This window comes from Phocoena phocoena, chromosome 9 (assembly GCF_963924675.1).
Source record: "Phocoena phocoena chromosome 9, mPhoPho1.1, whole genome shotgun sequence".
NCBI lineage: Eukaryota > Metazoa > Chordata > Mammalia > Artiodactyla > Phocoenidae > Phocoena > Phocoena phocoena.
Window position 1 is genome coordinate 44896544 of NC_089227.1, and position 15140 is coordinate 44911683.

Sequence of the window (15140 nt, forward strand, 5' to 3'; positions counted from 1 at the left end):
CAGGCTTTCTTGCATACATGTCCCTCACACCCTGGCTCACCCTCCCTCCCCATGTACATACATATGTATACATATAAGTGGAGCTAATATTCTTTAAGTTAAAAGATGTAAGATCAAATCATTTGCATGATTTCTTACGAAAATGCCTGTTTCAAGTTTATGATACATTAATCCCTTCAAATGCTCTTCCAGACTACTCTTGTCTTTATATTTTAAGAGCCCAACTAATTAGATTCCTATATCTTAATTTCCAGTTATGAAATTAAGGCAACATGCTTTTCATAAACTGAATGGTGGAAGGACTGTATGCACTGAATTACTATTATTGCTGCTGTTTCTGACATTACATAAATTATCCTTTAATCCTGAAGTTACCTTCTTAGCAAAGCCTTTCAAAACACTGTATTATTAATAGTAGATCAGTAAGAAAATTACATTTTTTAAATTCATTTCTATTGGAGTACAGTTGCTTTACAATGATGTTAGAAAATTACACTTCTGAAAAATGTAATGGGCAACCTCTACTTCCTCAAATTATTTCTAATTAGAAAATAATTTTTGAAAGTCCAAAATTAGAAAATTAAATAAAGTGACATTTTTTTTTGGCTGCAGAAAGAGACAAGATGCTATGATACTCTTTCCAGCAATTATAAATATTAATCTGAGTGAATTTGAGTCTGAAAACAATGCTCATGTCTACCTCTTCCATTAGATATTACAGCTCCTCCAAGGCAAAGATGGTGCCATCAATCCTTTGAAATCATAACCTTAAATGTCTGGCGCATGTAGGCACGCTAATGCTTCGTTCTTTGATGGAAGCATGGACATGCAGGCATGTTCAGAATTCATCACTTAAACATAAGTAGCTTGTTAAATTATTGGAAATGAGTTGAGTAAAATGCACTCTACACTGCATTGGACAATAATTAACTAAATTCTAAACACAGAGGACAGGTGTCCTGCCACAGGCCCAGAGCCAAAACAGAGGAGTCAGAAAATATCCTGAGGAACATCTAGGAGAGAGAAGATTGAAACAAAGTCATTAATTATGTAATACTACCTCAGGAATATCAGAACTATTTTATAGATCCATTTCCCAGTGTGTTAAATGGAGAACAAAATGTACTGTTTCCAAATATGACAAAAGAGACAATTAAGAGAAAGAACCACATCTGTTTATTATTCTTATATATTACTGTAGAATATGAAATCTAGAAAAATGCTTTCCAAATAATTAAATCTCAGTAATCATTTTCATAATACCTTATAGCAACTTTCTTCACCTCATAATAATTTGATTGTTCATTATAGTAAGAACAAGATAACAGGTCATGGGTAACTTTTATAAAAGCCACTAACGTGTGTGTGATATGCATATTCATTTATTTATACATTCATCATTATTGTAGAAAAACTAGAAGATGCAGATAAGAAAAATGCCACTTAAAATTCTATTCTTGGGCTTCCCTGGTGGCGCAGTGGTTGAGAATCTGCCTGCCAATGCAGGGGACACGGGTTCGAGACCTGGTCTGGGAAGATCCCACATGCCGCGGAGCAACTAGGCCCATGAGCCACAATTACTGAGCTTGCGCGTCTGGAGCCTGTGCTTCGCAACAAGAGAGGCCGTGATAGTGAGAGGCCTGCGCACCGCGATTAAGAGGGGCCCCCACTTGCCGCAACTAGAGAAAGCCCTCGCACAGAAACGAAGACCCAACACAGCCATAAATAAATAAAATTTAAAAAAAAATTCTATTCTTGAAAGATGGCCACTGCTAAAATTTTATATTCTCCAATAGTGTTCCATACAAATATATTCTATATATACTATCCTATAACTTGCCTTTCCCTCCATTTATAGATATATCATGAATCGTCCTTTGTCAATAAAAATACCCATACTATTTGAATAGTTAGTATTCCATTGTATGTATGTGACAATTTTACTCTTATTATTGAACATTTAGGCTTCCAAGTTATTAAAAAAATACTGTGATAACCATTTCATAGAAACATACACCTTTGTGTACTTATCCAATTAATCCCTCAGAAAATATTTCCAATATACTATGTCAAAGGGTATGAAGCTTTTTAAGGCTTTTGATACATATTACTCACTGTCCTCAGGAACACTTGTACTAATAACATACTCTCACAAGTTGTTATTTGAGAATGTTCCTTTCCCATATCCATGAAAATACGTATTATTCAATTTACACAGGCAAGTGAACAGTATCCTGCTGTCATTTTAATCAGCATTACTTTATTACCAATTTAACATTTATCTATGTTTGTTGGCCATTTTATTTTGGCTGTACAAGTCCTTGATCAATATTATCCATTGGTTGTGTCTTTTCCTTATGGGTTTCAGAACGTTCTTTGTGAATTAAGGGTATTAAATTTGTATGCATATTGTAGCTTACCGGTTTGCTTGCCTTTTAACTCTTTATGGTATTTTTGCCATACCAAACTTTAAAGACTTGGAAGAGAAGCAAGGGTGTGCCTCCATCCACTTTCCTCTTCTGCACTGCTATGTGCAGAACCAATGGTAACCAGTTGATCCTTGTTTTATTCCTATTATTTCCCCACTGCGTTGATGCTGGCTGTTTGAGACAGACAGTAAAATAGAAGGGGAAAAAAATGAAGGAAAAACATTTCCTTTTCATGATAAAAGCTAAATCTAAAGAACAAATCAGGAATCAATTTTTGGATTTTATCTACTGCTTTTTACATCCAAAGAGCCACTGACATGTTTTTTTTCTCTTTTGGTGTATTAATACTAAATATAATAAACCCTCAATTGTCATAGTGATTTATTCTCCTATACACAGCCCATAAAGTAGGACATTAAAAGTACAGATTGGGAAGTCAGACTACTGGAGTCTAAGTCTTGGCTCTGCTATTTATTAGCTGTATAACCCAGGACAAGTGACCTAATGTCCCTATGCCTTAATTGCCTCATGTATAGAATGGGAGCAGTAACAGTGTATCTGCCTCACAGGGCTACCGTGAGGATTAAATAGGATAATGTGCATGGTACCTGGCAAATAAAAAGCACCAACAGTAACTACTGTTCTCAGTAATATACTGTTGGATTAGACATTGACTTTACTTATGAATTTATCATGAATATTCCTAAATGAAATCAGTTCTTTGTTTTGGCAATCTATGTTAATCTGATACCTGGATTACACTATCTTTTAAAAACATTTCGGGAACTTTCCTTCTGTCTATATACTCTAGTAAAAAATTAATACTTTATAAAGATTAATATTTTCATAAAGTGCTTTCTATAATCAGTAAAGAAACCTACAAAATTTTCGAGTAGGAGGGAAGAATAGGCAGATGATGTAATGGGAGAGTAGTGACTAGATGAGCAGTTGTCCAGCTAGCCCCATCTCTGCCATGGCCATGGGGGTCACAGGCCCTCTATACGAGGATGTTGAACTAACACCCAAAATGCCTCTCCCCTCTCTCTGACGCCTCTGAGCAGATGTTAGACGTGTACAACTACTTGGTGCCCACTTGTTTTAACTACAGCTATCCCGAAGGAGAACAAACCTCACAGTGTACTTCCTTTTTTATTATCACCATCCCCCCAATATTTTTACTTAAATGAACATCAAGTGTAACAGAATGGCAGAAAAGATTTTACTGGGAAAATACTGGATATTTTCTCCTATGAAGGCCAGGACTTAAGAGTTGAGTATAGATATGAAAACCTCAAATTTTCAATGGTTACTGGTCAACTGTCCAGATTTACCAAAATTTTAATTTTCATCCCTGGGTTCACTCTTGTATCACATTAAAATCCTAGGTGGTCGTTCAGAGGACTTCTTCATACAGCAGAAATATTCTAAATACAGGATAAACAAAAGTAGCTAAGTTCTATCTCCAAAGAAAGTGCCATAATTTATCCAGATTTGGAAAAACAAGCTCTTGGGAAATTTTCACTACTGAGACAAATGTAAATGTACATACTTTGTTTAAATTATACCATATTCAATTAAAAAGTACTGACACATGAGTAACCAATAAAGATTAGGTAACAATGACTGTTAAGCACTACCTTTTACAGAGCATTATGCGACGGATATGACACTTCATGTTTATTTCATCACCTAACATGCCCAATCACCCTATGAGGTAGGAATTTCTATACCTTTTAATATATTAGGAAATTGAAGCTCAAAAAGGTCAAGCCACTTGGCCAAGATACTGGGACTAGGATTATAATTTAAATTTCAAAACCCATACTTTGAATATCTGCAGTCAAATGAGTGACTGAAATTACATCCAGCCATGCAATTAAATGCAGGACTATTTGTTTCTCACTCTAATACTTACTGGGTGTAGCACTGACAATGGAAAGATACTTTTTAAATATACCATTTTAATGAATAATAACCATTCTGGAAAGCTGAAAAACAGAGTCTACAAAAAAGTTACTTCTAAGACTAAGAATCAAATTTGCCATCAAAATAACTACTATTTTATTATTTTATTGGATTATTTGCAGAGTCATCATAGATAATTTCTAGATTAGACATGTTGACTTCAATCCATTTTTATTCAATTTAAAAAAATAATAAAACACTTTTATTAAACACTTCTATTGAACATGTTTAGGTAAAATATCTCATTGAGTTTATAAACCCAAATATTAGTGACCAAGTAATAAAAATGAAAAAATTAGTCTATTTTCATGTTCCACATACAATAAAATGCAAAACAAGCATAATAGACATCTTATATGAATATTTGGGTTTCACAGAAAATATTAGAATGCTGACACAGGCATAAACAGTTATTCTTAAAAATGTCATCCTGTGATTACAAGCAGATTATATAATAAGACTTTATGCTTATGTCTTATATTGTACTTCCAAAAATTATTTTAGATATAACCCTATTCTAAACATCAATTCAAAAATTTACCTTACTTTAGCTAAGGAGAAATGAAAATGTATATAACAGTTTGACACTAAAGCTGACTTTTCATATTTTGGACAGAGCAAATTTGAAATAAACACTTCAACTGAAGCAACTTTAAAGGTAAAGGTTATGTTTTAGTAAAATGAAATCAGTAAGATTTACTTAGAAGACTGGAAAAAGTCCCCTTAATAACTATCTTTGTTTAAAAAAAAAAAAAGATTGTAACTATTCCCAGTTCTTTCTTTTAAACAAAAGATTGTCATCTAGGTGAGATGTTTAGAGTAGATATGCAATGTTTTCCTAGAAAAGAGACTTTTGTAATAGATCTCAAAGTAAAAAATAAATTTAATCCACCTTCGTTCAGGATTGAAGTCATACCTCAAATTAATCTAACAGATCTTAGTTTCACCAGGTAAAATTGCTAACGTGAAAGCTTCTAAAATTCTTGTTTAAGATATTTCTTTCTTCAAAATCTTTAAGATAATTTTTAGGCTTACTTTTTATTTTTCTATAAGTACAACTTCAACTATGAAATTCAGTTCAGTCCTCTGCATATGTCAGACGATGCTACAAATCTTTTGTATTTCTCTTCCAACTATCTAGCTGTGAAAAGGGAAAAAAAAAAAATTTGAAAATAAAGTCCCTAAATTGGCCGAAATATACTTAAAGAAACTTACATTAAAGGTGAAATTATCTCCAAAGTGACTCTGGTTTCCCCAACATCTCCCAGTCTATCTTAGAAAAAACAGGATATTCTGCAAGAAGGAATCTGACAGTAGGACATAGTGACGTAGATTATGCTGAATGGTTGGTCACATATAGACTTGTACAGACTTTGTATTCAGCCAAATGCTTCCAGATGATGAGCATAAGATGATAAATTAATAGGGACAGAAATCTTTGAAGACAAATAAGGACATTGGAAAGCAAAAGGTTGAAAAGGAAAATTTGATACGTTTCCTTGAAATGGTGCATATTTTTCTCCTCAGAAGAGAAAAAGTTGTAAGATACATTCTTAATTTTGACTTTTCTTTGGAAGATAATAAATGTCTGTGCCAAAAGATTTCTTATCTTAAAATGAAAGTGTATGAGAGAAGAGACTCCTTAAAAAAATATATATCAATCATACCTTGATAAATAATTCTCCAGTGTAGGGTAGGGGGCTTTTTAATTCTAAAAGTAAAAATCCACAATTTAAATTTAATCTGGAAGGAATCTAAGCATGAGTAAGCTTAAACTACTGTCTGAATCACTGAATTGGTCATATTATTCTATTTTAAAAGTGTACGGATTTTACTGAAAGATAACCAATTGCAACATAAAAAGTATGGTTTCAAGGTCTGTTCTTGGTCACTCCAGAAACTCCGTCTGCACAGTGTTCATAATTTCAACAAAACCCTAAAAAGTTCTTTCCAAAATGAATTTTTCCAACCTACTGAACAGAATTCATGCCCACACTCTGATGTTCATTTCAGCAGCATTTGTCTCTGTGAAGTACATCAAAATCACTCAAACATCAAATTGGTGATTTGATAGAATGATTTATTTTCCCATTACAGGAAAGTCATGAGTGACTTGTTCTGAGGTATGTTTCTGAGCTATGAAGAACATCTATCAGAAAGCTCCACACTTGAAGGTTCCTCTTTAGGGGATAACATTTTATGGCTGGACAGTCTCTGCAGGTACCAGATTCCCTGTTGTATCCAACTGCATACATTTACACGTGCATGCAGACACAGGACACTCGGCATGATCCCTGAAAAATAGGTCAAGTCACAGTTAAACATCTAAATTACACATACATACATACATTTATATATATACCTATCAATATCTATAAGCAATTTTTCAAATGGCATTTGAAAATTACAGGAATTAAAACCCAAAGACAAAAAGCATTAAAAGCATTAAACTAGAAATGAGTGCCAACCTGAACATGGGGAGCAAGTTACTGAAAAATGAACAGCATTACTTTCTAAATATATAATAAGCTATCTCATTTACAGTTATGAATGTGACAGGGATGTGCTCAGAGTTTAAATTAAAGCCAATGTGACAAACTGGGTGTAAAAGTTATAGCACTGAAGAGTACAGGGCCACTGATACTACTCAAAGTAAAAGTTAAATATGGTCTTGAGTCTCCACTGTATGAAGTGCATACTTACTACATAACAAACTTATTTACGAGATAACTAATGTGGGAGTTTGACATGTATTCTATCATTGAATTCAGTTACATACTATATATTATATATGATAGGATATTCGGTCAGTCGTAAAAAACTGTAAATATATCCTTTCCTCAAGTAAAGTTAAATAATGCTTTTCAAATATTTAACCCATACATAATATTTAAACAATATCTTATACAAGTATTACTTTTATAGTTTAAGATTACATAGGCTAGTGATAGAAATGTTCACACCACCTTTGTTAACTTAAGTGACAGTATAAAAGAAATTCATCCTTTGGCTGTATAAACCTGAACTATTTAAAAGGCCATCTGCTTTATCTCCTCTAACTCCAAGCCTATTAAAGAAAGAATGGGGACTTCCCTGGTGGTGCAGGGGTTAAGAATCCGCCTGCTAATGCAGGGGACACAGGTTTAAGCCCTAATCCAGGAAGATCCCACATGCCGCGGAGCAACTAAGCCGTGCGCCACAACTACTGAGCCTGCGCTCTTGAGCTCGCGAGCCACAACTACTGAGCCCGTGTGCCACAACTACTGAAGCCTTCATGCCCTAGAGCCTGCACACTGCAACAAGAGAAGCCACTGCAATGAGAAGCCCCTGCACTGCAACGAAGAGTAGCCCCCACTCGCTGCAACTAGAGAAAGCCCGCGCACAGCAACGAGACCCAATGCAGCTAAAAGAATTAATTAATTAAAAGAAGGAATGTGCTGATTACCTGAACCAACTAAGCATGTGTCCAGCATGCCCACCGTGTCTGCAATTGTGACACCATGTAAACCAGTTGTTAAACTGAGCTAATTTTTTGTCTTTGCTCAAGTCTACTTTTTCATCTGATTTGGAGCCTCCTATGGGTTAAAGACAGTGATCTTCATTAACTATATCATAATACTTTATTCAAAGTTTCTTAAAAGGTATTTCTAAAATTATGTCAAAATACAAATCACATATCATACTGAAACAGCAATTTTAATGCTAGAATCTAGTTTAGATTGAAAAATATACCAAATAACCAGTTTCCTTATATTTTTAATAGTCAATAATAAATGGAAAAATAGAAATTATCAAACCCACTTAGAAGCAATCTGAATGAACAATTTTAGAGAAACAATCAGTAGTTTAAAAAACTTCCCATAGGGGCTTCCCTGGTGGCGCAGTGGTTGAGAGTCCGCCTGCCGATGCAGGGGACACGGGTTCGTGCCCCGGTCCGGGAGGATCCCACGTGCCGCGGAGCGGCTGGGCCCGTGAGCCATGGCCGCTGAGCCTGCGCGTCCGGAGCCTGTGCCCCGCAACGGGAGAGGCCACAACAGTGAGAGGCCCGCATACCGCAAAAAAAAAAAAAAAAAACTTCCCATAAAGAAAATACCAAGTCCAGTTTACAGGTGAGTTCTACCAAACACTGCAAGAACAGGTAATTTTCATCTACACAAACTTTTCCAAAGAATAGGAAAAAAGGGGCAATTTCCCAATGCACTTCATGAGGTGGGTACAGCTTTGCTAACAAAATCAGACAAAGCCAATATGAGAAAGATTATAGGCCAATCTTCCTCCTGAACAGACATAAAATCCTAAGTAAAACATTACCAAATAGTATGATTTAGCAATTCTACTTCTAGGAAAATGCACTGGAGAAACTTCTGTGTATGGTAAAAGGAGACATATGTATGAATGTTCATAGCAGCACTGTTCATAACAGTAAAAATCTGGAAACCAAGTGTCCATCAATAGTAGAATAGAAAAATTTGTGTAGTCATAAATGGAATACAAAGCAGTAATTAAAAAAAGGAATAAATGACCACTACATTAATCAGCATAATTGAAACTAAAAAATAGAAGAAAAAACCCCAACTCCAATGTTGAGCAAAAAAGGCTTGTTGAAGGACATATGTGTATGACTCATTTACATAGAATTTAAAACACAGATGACAGTAAACGTGTTAAAAAAACTATACAGACAAGCAAGAGACGAAACTAACACACAATTTAGGACAGTAATGACCTTTGGAAAGAGCCCAAAGAGGTGGTATGAAGTAGGGAGAAACAATCCAAGGCACTAGTATAAACAATGCTATCTTAAAGCAGAGTAAAAGACTCACTGATGATTGATTTATCATTGTACACGATGTACACATATAGTACATTACTATACATTTGTTATTCACAAAAACTTGAAGAAAAATGTATTATTACACATGTACATTTATACATGTACATCTACACACAAATTTACATAACTTTTAGTGCTTGAAAAATGCTCATTCTATTAATTTTGGCCACCTTAATATGTTTTATTTTGTTCTAAAACAGCAAATCAAATTATTTTAAGATATATAATTAGAGATAAGAATAGAAAAATGAGGGCTTCCCTGGTGGCGCAGTGGTTGGGAGTCCGCCTGCCGATGCAGGGGACGTGGGTTCGTGCCCCGGTCTGGGAGGATCCCACATGCCGCGGAGCGGCTGGGCCTGTGAGCCATGGCCGCTGAGCCTGCCCGTCTGGAGCCTGTACTCCGCAATGGGAGAGGCCACAACAGTGAGAAGCCCGCGTACCGCAAAAAAAAAAAAAAAAAAAGAATAGAAAAATGAGTAAGTAAAAATATTAAGTTTAATTAAGCAATTGTGTACCTATTAAGACATAATGCTATGTTCAAAATTTCACCTGGGCCATTGCTGGTCACACTATAATGACTGCAATTGTCTTGTAAACAATTATTTAAAATACCCATCTCTTTTTGCTAATGGTATGGAGATCAAAGGATGTGAAGGTGGTTCAAGAATTTAAGATGTACACACACTGAAATTCTTCCTAAAAGCTTCATAAAAACAATTAATAGTGAAAGAGAGAAAAAGAGAGAAGAGAAAAAGGAAATACAGACCTTTTAAATATAAGGTATTTTATACCTTTGTGTATAGTTCTCATTAGTAATTTTCACTTTGTTTTTGTAACTTCAAATACAAAGAGAAAACAGACTGAGTCCAGAACAAATTAATCCTTATGTTTCTGATGAAGCTGAAAATAACAGCTCTACCTCACTGCCATGTGAGAAGGCATTTTAAGATCAAATAGCTTTTAAATTTAAAATATTTATAGTGAATTATGAAAAGTGCTATAGAATAGTTGAGGGTAACTAAAGTTTCACTTAGGCACTAACAACAACAATAATAATAAAAAAAAGAAGAGTAAGAAAGAAACGAATATATAATCTTAACTTTTAAAAATGTATCATACCTAGAAGTTAAGCTCTATAAGGACAGCGATTTTTATCTGTTTTGTTCACTGTAACATTTCTAGCACTTAGAAAAATAGCTACGAAACAAACACTGTTGAATAACGTTTATAATTTTTAATGCTAAATATTACTGTTTATAACATAAACATTATAATTATAAACTCAGTGAGACAGTTTCAATAGAGTTCCAATCCTGAAAGCACAAGTGACTGTAAAAATTTGTAACCCTCAGTTAAATAAGCTTATGGAAATTCTGGCCATTTGGATCACAAAGCATGATGGATGGATGCCATCTCTAATTGCAGGCAAAGCAACACAGAGGTTTGTATACCTAAATCTTTAAACTGCCATGAGCCAACATTTGATTCCTATCAGGTCCTATTTTATTCTGGAACTCAGATTTTTCTGATTTTACAGAATAAAAAAAGAAAATGCTTATTACTTTGTAATTAACTCAGCTCAGTAATGCCTTTAAAGATCAGATTCAGGCTCCCCTAATTTTCCTACACTGTTTCCTAGGCTCTGTCACACTGATGCACTTGGTAGTTCCCATACACTCCCTGTACTTATCAACTTCACTAATCTCTTTACCTTAGTTCATGCTTTGTACTCTTTGCCTACAACCTGGATAGGCTTCCCTAAAATCTTCACATATTTAAATCTATCAGACTTTAGAGGACCAACTTAAATGGCATCTTCTTTTTGAGGTTTTTCAGATATGCTTCAGATAGAAGCAATGTTACCCTCTTTCAAAATTCCTAACATTTTCTTTATATAATATCCCTTATTCACCTCAGAGAGCTAAATGCATTTCAGAATTTGGAATCTTTGGGGATGTTAGGAAAATAATGAGCAAATATTATATAACACCTGCAGGAAAAGTCTGAGGTACCATCTTGTAATTAAACACATTAGCATTTCTGCAGTGAAACATATGAATGTTCACAAGTAAACAAGAGAAATAAAAACTTTAATAACTTCACATCAATTCTGAACAGATTTTTTCTTTTGCCAAATGAGATTATTGTAAATTCATTTAAAAAAAAATTTTTGGCTTTTCAGATCTTTAGAGATTTTGGAATGACAGATAAAAGATTCTGGACTAGTATTTATTTTCTAGAACATATAATTTCTTATTTTACATTAGCTATCCATGCTCATTATACCATAAGCTCCACGAGGATCTTTGAGTCATCCTAGCACATCAGCCTTAACTTAGTGCATTAAACATGTACTCAAATCTATATAAAGAAATTATTTCTGAAGCAAATTTAGAAAAAAATTTTTGAAGCAAATATGAGAAAATGTTAAGACTTGATAAACCTGGGTGTTGAATATTCGTTAAATTAACAGTCTCTATAACAGAGAACTTAAAATGTTTTATGATTTAATTTTCTTCAAATTCCAGAAAATTGCTTTTATCTTTTCTTACCTATTTCAAAAATAGAAAAAACTGAAAAGCTAGTATCTAGCAAAAAGAAACAGCACTCTAGCCATTACAGCTTCCTGAGGCTTATGGTCCAAAAGACATATTAAGTTGAACTATTTCTATGCATCTCAGTTCACATAGAACTTATTTACACTACATTTTGCCTCCTTGTTCTTTCATTGTAGTAGATTTTTATTCCCAATTGTTATTTTCTATTTATTTTTATCAAGGACGTAAAAAAAGTGATCAACATGCAATGTTAAAAATGAAAAGCCTTGATTTAAAGCTTAAGTCAAAACTAACATGCGCATTTGAAAACATCACATATTGCATTTGTTAAAAAAAAGGCACTATGTTGAAAAATAACTTAATGATACTAGCAAATCTCTTTCACAGATGTTAATGTAACAATAAAACAGACTATTTACAAGAACCAGCTACAGAACAGAATTCCAGAATTTCACAACTAGAAGGGATCTCCCAGTCCAACACCTCATATGTAAGAGCACTAAAGTGACTCTCAAGGTCACCAACTAAATGTCACAGAGCCAGAACTACAACAGGCATTCTAATACCATACTCAGTTCTTTATTCCTTATTCATTTACCAGTATGCCAGATATTCAAATGTTTTTCATTAAATTTTTTGCTATAGCATCATTTTCAAGTTATAAGTTATATAAATAAATGAAATGTTTCTAGCCAGTAGGTACATTATATTCAATTATCTACTGTTCTCAAAAATTTTCTCTATATGTTTACTTTAAGCAGTAAACAATGTTAATATTTCTAACCATTAAAAAAGTATATATATTTACTAGGTAGCTGACAAATATAGCAGAAGCCAACACCAAAACTTAGAAGTAAAGGGATCTGACTTCTAGGTTAATACATTCTCTACATAGTTTCACAGGTAGATTTTGAACATGAAATAAGAGAAAATGTCAAAGTGCTTTGAGACTATCAAAAATTCTTTATGCACACAAGGTATTTGTTACTAGATGGGGCCACAGTGACTTTTAAACATAAAATATGAGGGAGCTCCTCTTAGAAAAAGTGGTAAGAAAATGTTATAAGATTATTTAATATTTAAGCTCTTCTCACGAATGTTAAATTGGCAAGCATCTATGAGATTACCTGAGATATCATGGATATAGATTTTACTTTTAATGTACGGATTTCATAGAGAACACAAAAACCTTCAAGCCAGCAAAGTGGCTTGCTCTTAGAAATAATATAAACTCAAGTTGGTATGTCTTTTATTTACAACATTAAATCAATTATGTAGAAACAATTTCAGCTCCAAAAAGTATACTGTAGAATTATGTCATACCAGGACAACTAGAAACAGGTGTTCCCATATTGATGAGGCAAAGTGCACATCGAGGAAGGGGTTTTCGACAGCCAGGGCAACTTGTGACTTTAGATTTTGTTGGTGAGCCACTGACACCATACTGACTAAAACCTCTGCCCTGATGGGGCACAGTTGAGCAGCTGTAGGAGATAGACTTTCCACAAAAATTGCAACTCACAAACACCTATAAAACAAATGAAAGGAGAAATAAATATAATGCAAACTTTATGAATAAAATAAATATAAAATAATCAAAGTTTGATCCTAACAAATTACTTTTAAATAATTTTTAAATTTTATTGTGTATTATAAAATAATTTATCTGCTAGGTTGATGAGCTCTATTTAAGACTTCCACTTAGCAGTTACATTATTTGAATACTTCTTCTCTGTTACCTTTGTTTAGTTATATTCTTCCTAACATCACTGTGATCTACAGAAAAAAATAACAAGGACTTTAGAGTTCACCCTGGGACATTACAAAATATCCCATTATGACTTTTGACACAAAGTTCAATGATATTATCTCCTAAACAAAATTTTCTTGTAAATAAAACTCTCATTTCCTAAGATAAAAAGGAGTTAAGGATCCTATAATAGCTAAAACTTTAGAATAATAGCAATATAAACAGTTCATTACGCCTTTATATTAAACTCCTAGACTCTTGAACACTTATGATATAGATTAGTAACAAATATTATCATGTAATGCTATTTGATTAATACTCAGGTTGTTTTAATACAAACAGTAATTTCTCAAATTTCTAAAATAAGAAAATAGCACCATCCAGTGCTCACATGGAGCATATACCTGATATTTAACGTCTGAACTCAGACACAGTAATTTCACGTCAAGTGCTTTACGTAATAATTGATCTCACGTTGCTTTTTTTGTGTGTGTGGTACGCAGGCCTCTCACTGCCGTGGCCTCTCTCGTTGCGGAGCACAGGCTCTGGACACACAGGCTCAGCGGCCATGGCTCACGGGCCCAGCTGCTCCGCGGCATGTGGGATCTTCCCGGACCAGGGCACGAACCCGTGTCCCCTGCATGGGCAGGCGGACTCTCAACAACTGTGCCACCAGGGAAGCCCACATTGCTTTTTTTAAATTGAAGTATAGTTGATTTACAATATTGTGTTAGTTTCAGGTGTACAGCAAAGTTATTCAGTTATATATATATTCTTTTTCAGATTCCTTTCCATTATAGATTATAACAAAACAGTGAATATATTCCCTATGCTATACAGTAAATCCTTGTTGTTTATTTTATATACAGTGCTGATCTCATGTTTTTTTAAACTACTGCTTAAAGAAAAATAAATTTCTATGTCTAATTAGACATATAGATATATATATATACTGTTAAAGAAACAAGTCCTGCCTTATTACATATAACAGTGAAGAAAGTGTCAATATGTAAGTGGAATGTGTAAGAACATACAGTAGTTTAGATTCTGAAAGATCTTGGAATGTATTAGAAATCCTTGGACAACCCTAGGACTGATTTAGGTTTGCCTAAGATCCTCTAGACCTGCTGTGGTTTGCTCTGTGTCAGACTAAAGCTCAAGTCACTGAGATGATTGTTAGGAAGTGGCACGATCGAAAAAACAGGAAGATTAAGGACAAAGTGCACTCTGGGATAGATAAAGACATGGGAACTCAACATGAGCAAAAGAATGAGTATACTGATAACAATTTATTAAATTGAACCCTCAATTTATCCTATACAACATGCTGTAAATAAACACTTCTATTTTTTGGCTGGGCTATTAGGTACATGTTACAATTTGATTCTCTCCAAAACAATGTACTTACCTGTGCTAAAGGCTTAGAACTGGGATCCAACTTACTCCTGTGAATATCAAATTCAGCTCGTTTGTGCCAAAACCTCCAGGCATCTAATAAATTTCTATAATTCTCAATCCAGTACTGAACTCTTTCATCTTTAAGAACATCTAAGGGAGAACCCTAAAAAGAAAACATGAATTATTTCAGTTTTGAAAATTTTCCT

The 15140-nt window shown here is 34.0% G+C and overlaps 1 protein-coding gene across 2 annotated transcripts in view; it reads right to left on the reverse strand.

The window, feature by feature from the left end:
- Window positions 1-6453: 6453 nt before the first annotated feature.
- The window catches only part of MIOS (meiosis regulator for oocyte development), a 40127-nt gene continuing 31440 nt past the window's right edge, over window positions 6454-15140 (reverse strand). The window contains exons 8-11 of one of the 2 annotated variants that reach the window (XM_065883965.1): window positions 14945-15097; window positions 13110-13314; window positions 7840-7969; window positions 6454-6688 (exon numbers count right to left, since the gene is read on the reverse strand). In XM_065883965.1, coding sequence (XP_065740037.1) covers window positions 6592-6688; window positions 7840-7969; window positions 13110-13314; window positions 14945-15097 — 585 coding nt within the window. In that variant the 3' untranslated portion in view covers window positions 6454-6591. The remainder of the gene's footprint in view (window positions 6689-7839; window positions 7970-13109; window positions 13315-14944; window positions 15098-15140) is intronic. The other variant, XM_065883967.1, reaches the window with a different exon arrangement.